Source organism: Helianthus annuus, chromosome 8, assembly GCF_002127325.2.
Source record: "Helianthus annuus cultivar XRQ/B chromosome 8, HanXRQr2.0-SUNRISE, whole genome shotgun sequence".
NCBI classification, from domain to species: domain Eukaryota; kingdom Viridiplantae; phylum Streptophyta; class Magnoliopsida; order Asterales; family Asteraceae; genus Helianthus; species Helianthus annuus.
Window position 1 is genome coordinate 47,624,110 of NC_035440.2, and position 12,592 is coordinate 47,636,701.

The following is a 12,592-nucleotide window of genomic DNA, read 5'->3' on the forward strand; positions in this document are numbered from 1 at the left end:
TTCTGAGCGGCTTGGAATTTAGGTTTAAAGAGAGAGCAAGGGGGAGTTTCAATTTAGTGAGAGAGAGAGAAAAGATCGAGAAGAGAGAGAGAAGGGGAGAGAAAGTTTATTTTTTTTTTACACAATATAAATTATTTACACAATAAATAATTTTTTTTTTGTGAATGGTCAATATTTTATTTTTATTTTTATTTTTTTTTACACAATAGTCCTTCAAAATAAGAAATGACAATGCCTTATGCGGATAGCACATGATCATATTTAACCAAAAAAGTAACTAGGTTAGGCTTAAAGGATATACCGTCTAAAATTTTAAAACATCAAGTACATAACTTGTTAACTTTTACGCTAAAGTACACCATATGAAAAAACATATATAGATAAATGACAGTAATTTACTCCTTTTAAAACAATTAAGTTTCAAACGACCATCTAAGATAATTTAGTACACAACATATTTATGAAAAGTGGGGTTTTCGAATTCTAGCCTACCAGTTTGCTATCACTCATTAATCATTATTTCATCTCTTATTTAAATTTCTAACACATTAACAAAAAAAAAAAAGATAAAGAAATTATCCTTGGCAAACTGCCTTAGCTGCTTCAATTACAGCTTCAACTGTAAGTCCAAACTCCTTATATATCCTGCCTGCTGGCGCACTCGCCCCGAATCTATCGATCCCGATGGCCCTCCCTTTCTTTCCGACCAACTTCTCCCACCCAAATGTGGACCCCGCCTCGATACTAACCCGAGCCGTCACACCACTCGGCAACACACTTTCTTTATATTCATCACTTTGTTCATCAAAAAGCTCCCACGAAACAAACGACACCACCCGCACCGCCTTTCCGTCTTTCCTCAGCTCATCACCCGCCTTCACTACAATTTCTAGTTCCGACCCTGTTCCGATCAGGATCACATCCGGTTTGTTGTTTAATGAATTGTCTGACAAAACATATCCGCCTTTCTCGACTTTTTCTATCGCCGTTCCGTTTAGATTCGGAAGCTTTTGTCTCGAGAGTGCCAAAACCGAAGGGCGTTTTGTGTTGAGAATCGCAACGCGATAAGCACCGGCAGTTTCGTTCCCGTCAGCAGGTCGGAGCATGAGGATGTTGGGCATGGCTCGGAAACTTGATATATGTTCTACAGGTTGATGAGTGGGCCCATCCTCCCCTAGACCGATCGAATCGTGGGTCATGACGTAAATCACTCTAGATTCGGATAGTGCAGCGAGTCTAATGGCGGGTCTCATGTAATCTGTGAAAACAAAGAAAGTTGCACAGTAGGGAATGAGTCCTTTTGTGTGATGAGCGATTCCGTTACAAATCGCTCCCATCCCGTGCTCCCGGACACCAAACCGGATGTTACGCTCTTCGGGGGTCTCTTTTTGAAGATCTCCAAACATTTTTAGAAGAGTCATGTTGGAGGATGCGAGATCTGCACTGCCTCCGAGAAGCCCGGGTAGAACTTTCGCTAACGCGTTCAAGCACTGTTGTGAAAGATTTCGTGTGGCATCTCCCGGGATGTCTGGAGTGTAAGTCTGTATAAAATATAAAATAAACATGTCTCAATAACGCCTAAAACATTTAAGAAATGGAAAAAAAGTTCTAATTTATATAGGTATCAAAGATCATAACATTTTATATAAATGCGTGAAGTACCAAAATAGGTGGAAACCGGCAAAGTGTTGGGTTAGTCAAGTTGGTCCGTTGGATATTGGACAGGCTATCCATTTACCTATGAACGGGTCGATTTATGTTTTTGTTTCATCTAACACGGGTAAAATTGAAAAAAAAACATAGCCAAAAAGGTGTTAAAATTGCCACCTAGAGCAGAAACTAACCGGTAGAGCTTTTTCCCAACCAACGGGCAATTCACCGCTGATAAGAGCTTTCAACTCTGTGGCATCTTCCTTGTACTTGTTCTCATATGCCGCAAACTTTTCATTCCACTCAGTTTCAACAACTTTTCCTTCAGAAATGTGATGACTCCAATGCCTACACACAAATTCTCAACCCGTTTAGCCGATTTTCTACATTCTAATGTGACGACTCAAATTACGAACACAAACAATGACGTACTTTTTAACATCATCAGGCACATGAAACGCCTCGTGGGCCCATCCAAGATTTTTTCTTGTGGCCTCGACTTCCTTAGCTCCCAACGCGCTACCATGAGCACTATATGAGTTAGCTTTGTTTGGTGATCCAAATCCAATCGTAGTCGTAACCTATATAGATAAAAGTTAGTCAAACAATAAAAAGAATCCGAAAAATAGAAGACAAAGATTCACACATATTAATCTTGAACATATATAACCAAAAAGATTCTTTATCGTTTAACAAAACATGTTAGTAATGTAAAACTAATATATAAGTAAATGCCACCTCAACTAATGCATAACAGTATTTATGATTATAAACAAAAATACCTTGATCAAACTCGGCCTATCTGTAACAGACCTAGCTTCCTCAATCGCTTCACGTATTTCATCATATCCGGAATTACCGTTCTTCACCCAAATTACATGCCACCCTAATCCTTCAAACCTCTTGTCAACATTCTCGGTGAAAGCAATATCTGTGTCTCCATCAATAGAGATATGATTGTCATCATAGAAAGCTATTAGCTTCCCGAGCCCCCAATGTGCAGCAAGAGAACAAGCTTCATTTGAGACCCCTTCCATTTGGCAACCATCACCAAGTATAACGTACCTAGTTGAATATTAAGATAAGTTAGATGTGACAAAATGGGCAGTTCGGGAAGCTTTACGGGTCAATACTAGTAAATTTTCTACTATTTCTCCAAATAAATTAGTGTGTTAAGAGACAAAATATAGCCTGAATTGACCCGTCTATAAGTAAATGGATCAAAATTGCCACATCTAAGACAGGTACAACCAGAAAGAAAAAGTTAAAAAAAATGAAGTTGATAATAAAATGTTATGGCGCATTACGTGTAATGATCAACAATCTCATGGCCTGGTTTGTTGTATCGGCTTGCTAGATGCTTCTCTGCAAGGGCTAAACCAACCGCATTAGCAATACCCTGACCAAGGGGTCCTGCAAGAATACATATAAAACCAATTTACAAATTCAAGTGCTCATCCAATTTTTTTCTAAACAGTTCTATAAATTGGAAAAAATGTTTTGTGTCAACCCGGCCCATACCCGTTACCCAACTTGACATGTTTCAACCCGTAACCATTACCCAACCTACCAGAGGCACCCATTTTACCACCTCTACATACCAGTTGTGACTTCAATTCCTGGTGTCACAAAGTTTTCAGGGTGTCCAGGTGTTTTGCTTCCCCATTGCCTGAAGCTTTTCAAGTCTTCTTCCTACATTCAATTTAAATAAAACAAATAAAATCAAACGTTTATCAGCATCTACATCTAGGTGTGTAAACTAGACGAGCTGAGCCCAAGCCCGGCTCAATTGGAACTCTGTTTCCAACTGAGCTAGGCTCTCGCTCAGTTATTGTTTAGTAACTATTTTATTAATTATAATTTAAAATACAAAAGGCTTTTAACGTGCAACGGTTGTGGCTCATTTATTGTTTATTAACTATTTTATTAATTACTAATAGATATAAATTTATAGAGAAAGTGTAAAATATCAAAGGCTCTTAATGTGTGACGGTACGCGACCACCAATATAACGTGCGTAATTAAGGTTAACCCAACCCATGCGTAATTATGTAAATAACGTGTGTAATTAGGGTTTAACCCAGCCCATGCATAATTATGAAAATAACGTGCGCAATTATGTATTATAGCGTGCGTAATAGCTTAGATCGAATGGGCGGTTGAGATGCTCAGATACGCATTGCACGATAAGGTGGTCTTGTACGTTGAGTAATTATTAACACCCATAAGACAAACCCTAAATTGAAAAACAAAAGTGTATATGCAAATTGTTTGGATTCATAAAACAAAAGTGAAATCAAATGAATGAACAAGATAAAAAACAGGTTTAAAGAGAACAAACCTGAACACTATCGTAACCAGCGAGATGAAGCAGAGCATAGTGCAGCATGCAGCCATGACCAGCCGACAACACAAACCGATCACGGTTAAACCAGCATGGATTCTTCGGGTTATACTTCATGACTTCATCAAACAAAATATGACCCAAGGGAGCACAGCCCATGGGCAACCCAGGGTGACCCGAATTCGCCTTCTCAACCGCATCAACTGCCAGAAACCGGATCGTGTTCACCGATTCTTCCACCAACCGCGACTCCTTATCAACTGTTTTTGCAGCCGACTTGACGGTGGCGCGTGTGAACCACTTTCTCCGGGATGGAATGAGGGCGGAGGAGGTGGAACCGGAAGTGAAGGTGAAGTTGAGGGTGGGGTGATTGGAGATTTGTGGTTTGGTGGTGGATATGGGGTTACAGAGGAGAGAAGATGAAGCCGCCATTGTTGATTTTGGTGCAGAGAAGATGATCATCGGAAGTAGTAGTATTACTATATAGGAGGAGGTGGTGGTGGTGGTCAAAATATTGTTTTCGTGTATTCCAGCAGCAGCGAGGTGCCTCCACGTGGATTTGGATTTCTCCGCCTTCTATAATTAGCACTTTTCTTTTCTTTTTTTTTTCCTTTTTATGGAACGGATTCAAAGTTTGGTTTGGGCATTCCCGTGAGAAAATATACGGCCAACTGGTACTTGATAGACGTTGTGCCACCACAAGAGTTAAACACTCTCTGGCGTAACACACAGTTGGACGAAAATCCGAGTGAGCTCAAGATAGAATCTGTCACACCCTCAATTTTCACATACAAAGTTTTACCACGAAGCGTGTGACTGACCAGAATCTAGCCACTAACCATGTTGAACCATCCATGTAAAATTATAAAACCGTCACTAACAACATGATTAGTGATAACGTTTTAGTTTTTCAAAACACAGTTTATGTTGCGGCGAAAGTAAAGTAAAACCCAACACGAATTTAAAGAAAAATCACGAGTTTAATAAGTGTTTCAAAATATAAAGTGTTAACGAACCACGCCACTCCAGCCGTTTGCAACGCCCGTCCACAGCTGTTGTAACAACCCTCGACAAAACTATTATTTATTATATTATTTTATTCAATAGGAAAACCTAACTGAGACACCCAAGTAATTCTGCACAAACCCTGAAAGTTTCAGAACAATCAGAATCAGGATCAGGGCCCCTAAAACTCAGGGGGGGCAAAACCCTAGTTACGATAATCTAAATAACTTTCTGGCCGTTTAGAATTTTACAATTTCATCGACTCACCCAAGCTACTGAGACACGTGGCTACCTATAGAAAATAGGTTACCCCTCGCGTAGCGCGACGCCCATGGGGGGTACCCCTCGCGCTACGCGACAGGGTCAAATTTCGTGTATAAATAGAGGAGTCTGGGACTTGAAATTCTGCGTTTGAACGACGAAGAAATTCGTCTGAGGCACGGAGTTATGCTCTGTTTACCATAATTAACACACACAAACCTCGAAACGCTGCCGCAATCAGGGTAATAACTCGATCGCTATTACGATTCAGTTTCCGGAATCAATACATTCAAAGAATGTCTAAGTGCCGCCCACATTGGGCTATGCTTTGTCGTTTGTCGGTAATCCGATAAATGAGTTGAAGCATTGTACTTTGTCGTTTGTCGATAATTCGATAAATGAGTTGAAGTACTATACTTTGTCGTTTGTCATTTTGATAAATGAGTTGAAGTATTGCACTTGGTCATTCATTGTGAGAAATTGATCTCGGAAATTATCGTAACTGCTGTATTGATCATTAACCTAGAATTGTGTGCTTGTTATTAAACTTAGGATAAAAAGGCTAATCAGTAGACTAGACTCTGCCCAAATTGAATCAGCAGTATATCAAGGATATCGGTAGACTAAACTTTGCCCGTAGAAATCTGCACTGTGAGTTCATTTCTCTTTTCTCACCGTTTGTGAGTCTATACTCTTTTATCACAGTTTTATCACCTTTTTGTGAAACAATTATATTACAAAATGCTTTCTAAAAATCTTAAATGGTTACCAGTTATACTTACAGTAATTAAGTTATTATATTTTACTGGTATGGGAGGTATTATACATTATTTGATTCTCATTGCTATTACCCAGAAAGTTAGCATGACCACAATTATTATATATAAATCTAAATGGCGGATACCATAACAAAAGTAGAGTATACTGTATTCTATGTGTAGTCAGGTTATTATATCATAATATTACAATTAGTGAATTAACATATTTTAATAAATTATAATAATTGATATAAAATGTCATTATTCTGGATTACATGATTTTGTGCTAGAGATAATATGATTGACAAAGTAATAAGACATCATTATGTCCAAAGTCACTAGCTGAAAGAATGATCAGCAGTGATATGTCCAAAGACACTAGTTGAAAGAATGATCAACAGTGTTATAATTAAAATCACTAGTTGAAAGAATGATCAACAGTGATAATGACCAGAAGCACTAGTTGAAAGAATGATCAACAGTGCCATGAATAGAATCGCTAGTTGAAAGAATGATCAACAGTGATAATGACCAGAAGCACTAGTTGAAAGAATGATCAACAGTGCCATGAATAGAATCGCTAGTTGAAAGAATGATCAACATCGATATGACCAAAGACCTTAGTTGAAAGAATGATCAACAGTGTTATGAACAAGTGATATGGTCAGAATCACTAGTTGAAAGAATGATCAACAGTGATATGACCCAGTCATAGGAATTGCTTAATGATAGATAAATTGAATAACAGTAAAGTATAGTTATTTGATTAATTCACTATTGGATGAAAGTAAACCAATGAGTGATATTATTGCTGTTATATTGGAATTGTTATTATGTGACAAAATACTGATTGAGTAAGGTAAAAGCAAATAAATATAAAACCTTAATACTGTAAGGTATAACAATATATTTGCATAAAAATGGAATGAATTCACTCAGCATTCCTGCTGACAAAACCTTTTTCAAACATGTTTCAGGTAATTATCATAAGGCTGGATACGGCACTGAAAGGCATCAAGAAATGGCTTATTAAAGAAATATTGTTTTATAAAATAAAATTTATCTTTATTAAAGCTACCATTTTAAAATAGGGAGTTATCCCATCTATTTAAATCAAATCCGGTGTTTTCTAAACTCTGATATTTTTCCTAACTCACGGTCCTGATGAAAATTCCGCTGCAATGTTTTTCAAAAATAATCACCGGTACCACGGGACTGCTCACGGCACCCGATTCCGTCCAGGGCGGGTCGGGGGTCGTGACAGAAGGTGGTATCAGAGCTAAGCCACTACTTTGATCCTATAAGTGTTGTGATAATAATATTTAAACTTAAATAAAAGAGTTAGGACATTGCTATTAACTGGTAGCATATCTGACTTGAATATAAGAAGAGATGCCTTAGTATAAGCTAAGCCACTTGTTTAAGCTAATTAGGTGTTCTTTAATACCTAAACAATAAAGTCAGGAAACTAATGCAAATTAACTTATGTGTTGTACATGAATATGTATATGTCAATATGCACATATAATATCCTGGAGGTATTATTTTGTTATAATTATTTTGTGATATTAATAAGTAAAAATATTTGTAATCCAGATGTCGAATGAAGTATCACATAATCCAGAAGCTCATGCTAATAATGAAAATCCTTTGGATAAAATGCTATAGAAAATCTAATAGCTCAAGGAATAGCTAATGCTTTACCTTTAATAATTAAAGCTGTTAAAAATCCCATAGAACCCACCAAAGCTATGAGCAGTAAGCATACCCGTGACGATAACCATAGTGACAATAGTAATAATAATGATATTATCAAAACCCCATTTCCTAAGAAGAAGAAGGCGATGACTCTCGGGTGTACCTACAAAGAATTTCTAGCCTGTAAACCAACCGAGTTCGCGGGCAGTGAAGGTGCCACGGCTGCTCTTCGATGGTTGGAAAAGACAGAGGCTGTTCTTACGATCAGCAAATGTGCTAAAGAAGATAAGGTGATGTATGCATCTAATCTCTTTAAGGAAGAAGCCTTAGAATGGTGGAATACAATTCTTCAGGCAAAAGGAAGGACCATGGCTTATGCCATAAACTGGGAAGAATTCAAGGACGTAGTAGAAGGAAAATTTTGTCCTCCTTATGAAAAGGAAAGAATAACTAACAAGTTCCTAAATCATAAAATGATAGATGTTAATTGTCGTGAATATACGACAATATTCTTCGAATATGCAAGAATGGTACCAACTCTGGCTTCGCCAGAACCCGTACTAATTTCTCGTTATATTTGGGGATTAGTTAGCGAAATCTGAGACATAGTTAAGGCCGTTAGACCACAGACTATTGAGGAAGCAGTTGAACTAGCTAACATGCTGACAGATGGACTAATCCGCACAAGAGAAGAAAACAAGAAGAAAGAATTAGCCCAGAAAATTTCCCAAGAACTCAAGAAGAAAGAAACTGAACCGTCATTGGAACAACCTATCTGCAGAAACAATAACAAAACGCATTCAGGACGATGTCGTTTTAGGAACACACCTTACTGTGACTTCTGCAAGACGACTGGGCACATAGAAGAAGAGTGTAGAAGGAAAACTAACGTCTGTTACAATTGCGGGGAAACCGGACACATCAAACCATATTGCCCGAAACTAACCAAAGTATCTGACAACAAGGCTAGAACAACAAACGGAGCTAAGAAGAACGCGCTAGCATACGCACTTACTACACAAGAAGCAGAGATGATTCCAGACGTAGTCACTAATATATATCTAAGTTAAGTTATTATTTGACCCTAGTACAAATAAAAGTTCATAAAATAAATACATTCCGCCAAATATTTAATCCATTTCCAAACCATAACAGACTTGTTTGGTCTTCACTTTCGTTGAATCATTTTGGTCACGATCACCTTGTGGTGACATTTTCACAAATTTGAAGCTTGTGTTAATCTCGTTACACCTCTTATATACGGGTTTAATTATTCATTTATGTTGAATCCGCTTTGATTTATTCTATCAAAACAATCTTAACACAATCGTGTGCTGAGATAATGATACACAAATTCATTTCATATTTCCGTGTATCTATCGAGCGCTTCGCAATCTTTATTGCTTTATCATCTTTGATCATTTCAATTTCAATCCAAAATCCTAATGTATTTATTTGAAACATTCGGATTTACTTCATTTGATTTACATCATGGTGAAACTCGTTTCATCCACCACTACTATGACACCTTGTGGCGTCATAATAAATTTATAGCTTGAACTATTTTCAATTTTACTCCTAATATACGAATTTTAATTTTTGGTTCATATTCTTAACCAATCTTAATACAACTATGTGTTAAGATAAAAGTACACAAATTCGTATCATATTCCGGTGTGCTTCTTAAACGTTTCTTCTATCATCAAAAATTTTATAATATTTCATTTTGTCTTTTCATCATCAATTGAAACTCCTATTTTTGAGTATCCAAGTTTTCTTCATTTAAACTTTCAGTTGATTATACGGTAAAATTGTTCGAGCACCGTAACTATTGAAATTATTCCAATCATTACGACACCTTGCGGAGTCATTACAAACTTGTAGCTTGGGCTAATCCTAATCATACAAACCATTCAAAACCACGTATGTCTTTCGTTTGACTCATCATATGAAAGTAATCTTGATATAATTGTGTATTAAGACAATGATACACTAAACTTTATTGCATTCCAGTATATCCTTGCAATGTCAATACACTGATTCTCTCTTGATATGATTCGATAATTAACAATGATCTTCGTGCTATTATTTCATTCTGACCTTATTGATTCTGAGTCTTCCCCAGTTGCCAATCAAAGTAAGTTTTCTTTTGACCATGAATTTTATTCTAAAAAGTTATTCACTAACTGTAAACAGATATCTATTTGATCATATATCTGTTGACTTGAACCTAGTCCCATTCAAAACCATATCATTTCATCTCATTCGGTTATCATCAATTTCTCGAAATAATTCAGTTGAACCATTGAGTCCTATTTATTGGTATTCACAAAATTTGACTCTGTGTCATTTACCTTAAGAATCTAGTGACTAAATTATGACATAAATCTAACAGAAATATCATAACCCAAATCTCGAGGACGAGATTTTTATTAAGGTGGGGAGGATGTAACAACCCTCGACAAAACTATTATTTATTATATTATTTTATTCAATAGGAAAACCTAACTGAGACACCCAAGTAATTCTGCACAAACCCTGAAAGTTTCAGAACAATCAGAATCAGGATCAGGGCCCCTAAAACTCAGGGGGGGCAAAACCCTAGTTACGATAATCTAAATAACTTTCTGGCCGTTTAGAATTTTACAATTTCATCGACTCACCCAAGCTACTGAGACACGTGGCTACCTATAGAAAATAGGTTACCCCTCGCGTAGTGCGACGCCCATGGGGGGTACCCCTCGCGCTACGCGACAGGGTCAAATTTCGTGTATAAATAGAGGAGTCTGGGACTTGAAATTCTGCGTTTGAACGACGAAGAAATTCGTCTGAGGCACGGAGTTATGCTCTGTTTACCATAATTAACACACACAAACCTCGAAACGCTGCCGCAATCAGGGTAATAACTCGATCGCTATTACGATTCAGTTTCCGGAATCAATACATTCAAAGAATGTCTAAGTGCCGCCCACATTGGGCTATGCTTTGTCGTTTGTCGGTAATCCGATAAATGAGTTGAAGCATTGTACTTTGTCGTTTGTCGATAATTCGATAAATGAGTTGAAGTACTATACTTTGTCGTTTGTCATTTTGATAAATGAGTTGAAGTATTGCACTTGGTCATTCATTGTGAGAAATTGATCTCGGAAATTATCGTAACTGCTATATTGATCATTAACCCAGAATTGTGTGCTTGTTATTAAACTTAGGATAAAAAGGCTAATCAGTAGACTAGACTCTGCCCAAATTGAATCAGCAGTATATCAAGGATATCGGTAGACTAAACTTTGCCCGTAGAAATCTGCACTGTGAGTTCATTTCTCTTTTCTCACCGTTTGTGAGTCTATACTCTTTTATCACAGTTTTATCACCTTTTTGTGAAACAATTATATTACAAAATCCTTTCTAAAAATCTTAAATGGTTACCAGTTATACTTACAGTAATTAAGTTATTATATTTTACTGGTATGGGAGGTATTATACATTATTTGATTCTCATTGCTATTACCCAGAAAGTTAGCATGACCACAATTATTATATATAAATCTAAATGGCGGATACCATAACAAAAGTAGAGTATACTGTATTCTATGTGTAGTCAGGTTATTATATCATAACATTACAATTAGTGAATTAACATATTTTAATAAATTATAATAATTGATATAAAATGTCATTATTCTGGATTACATGATTTTGTGCTAGAGATAATATGATTGACAAAGTAATAAGACATCATTATGTCCAAAGTCACTAGCTGAAAGAATGATCAGCAGTGATATGTCCAAAGACACTAGTTGAAAGAATGATCAACAGTGTTATAATTAAAATCACTAGTTGAAAGAATGATCAACAGTGATAATGACCAGAAGCACTAGTTGAAAGAATGATCAACAGTGCCATGAATAGAATCGCTAGTTGAAAGAATGATCAACAGTGATAATGACCAGAAGCACTAGTTGAAAGAATGATCAACAGTGCCATGAATAGAATCGCTAGTTGAAAGAATGATCAACAGCGATATGACCAAAGACCTTAGTTGAAAGAATGATCAACAGTGTTATGAACAAGTGATATGGTCAGAATCACTAGTTGAAAGAATGATCAACAGTGATATGACCCAGTCATAGGAATTGCTTAATGATAGATAAATTGAATAACAGTAAAGTATAGTTATTTGATTAATTCACTATTGGATGAAAGTAAACCAATGAGTGATATTATTGCTGTTATATTGGAATTGTTATTATGTGACAAAATACTGATTGAGTAAGGTAAAAGCAAATAAATATAAAACCTTAATACTGTAAGGTATAACAATATATTTGCATAAAAATGGAATGAATTCACTCAGCATTCCTGCTGACAAAACCTTTTTCAAACATGTTTCAGGTAATTATCATAAGGCTGGATACGGCACTGAAAGGCATCAAGAAATGGCTTATTAAAGAAATATTGTTTTATAAAATAAAATTTATCTTTATTAAAGCTACCATTTTAAAATAGGGAGTTATCCCATCTATTTAAATCAAATCCGGTGTTTTCTAAACTCTGATATTTTTCCTAACTCACGGTCCTGATGAAAATTCCGCTGCAATGTTTTTCAAAAATAATCACCGGTACCACGGGACTGCTCACGGCACCCGATTCCGTCCAGGGCGGGTCGGGGGTCGTGACAGCTGTACCTAGTGACCTGCAAAGCATGCAACTACATGTTAACAATAAAGTTGGCGAATTCATAAATTTGAGTTTAGCAAAGTAAAGTTCACAATGTTTTTTATTTATGTATGACTCAGGCAGCTAACCCTTATCACGTGACTAAACTGTGTACCGAATGCTGACGTTTCGTTTGTGCCCTCATTAAAGTTCACGCCCG

The 12,592-nt window shown here is 36.6% G+C and overlaps 1 protein-coding gene across 1 annotated transcript; it reads right to left on the bottom strand.

Annotated features, from left to right (window-relative positions):
• Positions 1-379: 379 nt before the first annotated feature.
• On the bottom strand, positions 380-4,441 carry LOC110872818 (transketolase, chloroplastic). The gene is made up of 7 exons (XM_022121697.2): positions 3,992-4,441; positions 3,252-3,342; positions 2,958-3,063; positions 2,433-2,715; positions 2,083-2,231; positions 1,845-1,998; positions 380-1,541 (listed from the first exon to the last, which is right to left on the bottom strand). Exons 1-7 carry the CDS (start codon positions 4,424-4,426, stop codon positions 576-578), a joined length of 2,184 nt encoding a protein of 727 aa, XP_021977389.2. The 5' UTR covers positions 4,427-4,441; the 3' UTR covers positions 380-575.
• Between the last annotated feature and the right edge of the window lie 8,151 nt (positions 4,442-12,592).